Here is a 1,688-nt window from a genome sequence, read left to right as displayed (position 1 = left end):
ATTAATTTTTTTTAAATGTAAATGTAATATTACAACAAATAATTAATAAAAATATTAATGTTTTTACATATGTTTGGTTTATATATCAATTTATGTGGAAAAAACCCAAAAAAAATAATTTATTTTTATTTTTTATACCCCTAATGGGCAGCGGTTTGGTGCCAAAACCGCTGCCCTTTCTCTAGTAATGGCAAGCGGTTCAGAACCGCTTGCCATTTAAATGGCTAATGGAAAGCCCCCTAAGCCCATGCGGTTCAAAACCGCTTGCCATTAAGGGGTTTGAACCGCTTGCCATTACGTTTATTCTACTATTTCTAGAAGCACCTGTGTCCACAATCCATTATCAAACTCACCATTCAAGCGGTCATCAAGAACCTTTGTATTACCAATAAATCCGGCAATGGCTTTCCATTGGTCTGTCGTAAAAGTTGAAGAAACCCCTGCATTGGTCGCATTAGCTCAAGCCGAGCCACGCCCTTTAGCCCCTGCTTTGCCACGCTTAGAAGGATTTGGCCACTAATCTGGAAACCCATGTAATTCGAAGCATCCAGAGACTAAGTGTCCTGTTTTCTTACAATGAGAACAGTGCAAATCTGACTTATCATACTTGTCATTGTGGCTAGCTTGCTTCACCTTCCCGGAGCTTGTTGTGTTGTTGGTATGAAGGGCAAAACCAACAGCAGGTGGCTGCTCCTCCGGAATTTTCTTTAAAAGGAAAACACGTTCATCTTGCACTACCAATTGATAAGCTCGATCAAGATTAGGCAACGGGTCTTGAGAGAGAATGTTGGTGCGAGTCTGAGCGTAATAATCAGTACACAGCCCCATTAAAAATTCGTGGAGACGAGAATTATCCCTGCGCTTTTCATGTTCCAAGCCTGCGGTGCACTTCTCACAGCAAGAACAAGCAATAATTGGCTCATTGTTGTTCAATTCTTCCCACAAGGCAGTAAGTTTGCCGAAATAGGAAGCCACGGACATAGACTTGGGCTGCTCACATCGTGCAATCGAAGACTTCAACTGCTTTATTAGTGGTCCATTAACGATGGCAAATCGCATCTTAAGGGTATCCCATAAGTATTTGGCATCCTTGTACTTCGATAAAGTACTCTTCACTTCGGGATCAATAGTATTCATCAGCCATGAAATTAACATGGCATGGATTGTGTTCCAATCCGTTTGGGTACACGGAGAGGAAGGAGTAGTGATGGTGCCATTAAGAAACACAAATTTGCGACGAGCCTCCAACGCGGTTTGAACATCACTAGCCCATTCATCATAATTTTCGCCACGAAGACGAGTTGGAGTAATAAAATCCCTAGGTCTGTCATGAGGACCTAGGTAAAACGGTGATGTAATGTCGATTCGCAGTGGTGGAGTATCATCTCCGGCCATAGGTTATGGTTTTTTTTTTCTTTTTTTTATCGTAAATCACCCTTGGCGACTGATACCATGTCAGATTAATTAGGGCTTGAAGCTTACCCCATTCATTGATTGATCCTCAAATATATAGAGTACGTAGTTTCCTAAAGCCTAACATATTATATCTTCAAGATATATATCAAGCCTATTAACTAGGAAACTAAATATAAGATAATAATCACAAAATATGATAATATTTCCTAATAATATTCCTAACAGGTTGATGGTTCGAATTTTGTTTCGGGATGAAGTGGGTCGGCTTGAAA

At 40.2% G+C, this 1,688-nt stretch overlaps 1 protein-coding gene across 1 annotated transcript; it reads right to left on the bottom strand.

Moving 5' to 3' along the window:
* Positions 1-516: 516 nt before the first annotated feature.
* LOC145640237 (uncharacterized) lies at positions 517-1,395 on the bottom strand. The gene has a single exon (XM_081691539.1). It carries the CDS (start codon positions 1,393-1,395, stop codon positions 517-519), a length of 879 nt encoding a protein of 292 aa, XP_081547665.1.
* Positions 1,396-1,688: the final 293 nt, after the last annotated feature.

The sequence above is a fragment of the Chenopodium album genome, chromosome 7, assembly GCF_948465745.1.
Source record: "Chenopodium album chromosome 7, dcCheAlbu1.1, whole genome shotgun sequence".
NCBI classification, from domain to species: domain Eukaryota; kingdom Viridiplantae; phylum Streptophyta; class Magnoliopsida; order Caryophyllales; family Amaranthaceae; genus Chenopodium; species Chenopodium album.
The sequence above is the reverse complement of the archived record's forward strand: the minus strand, read 5'-3'. Positions and strand labels throughout refer to the sequence as shown.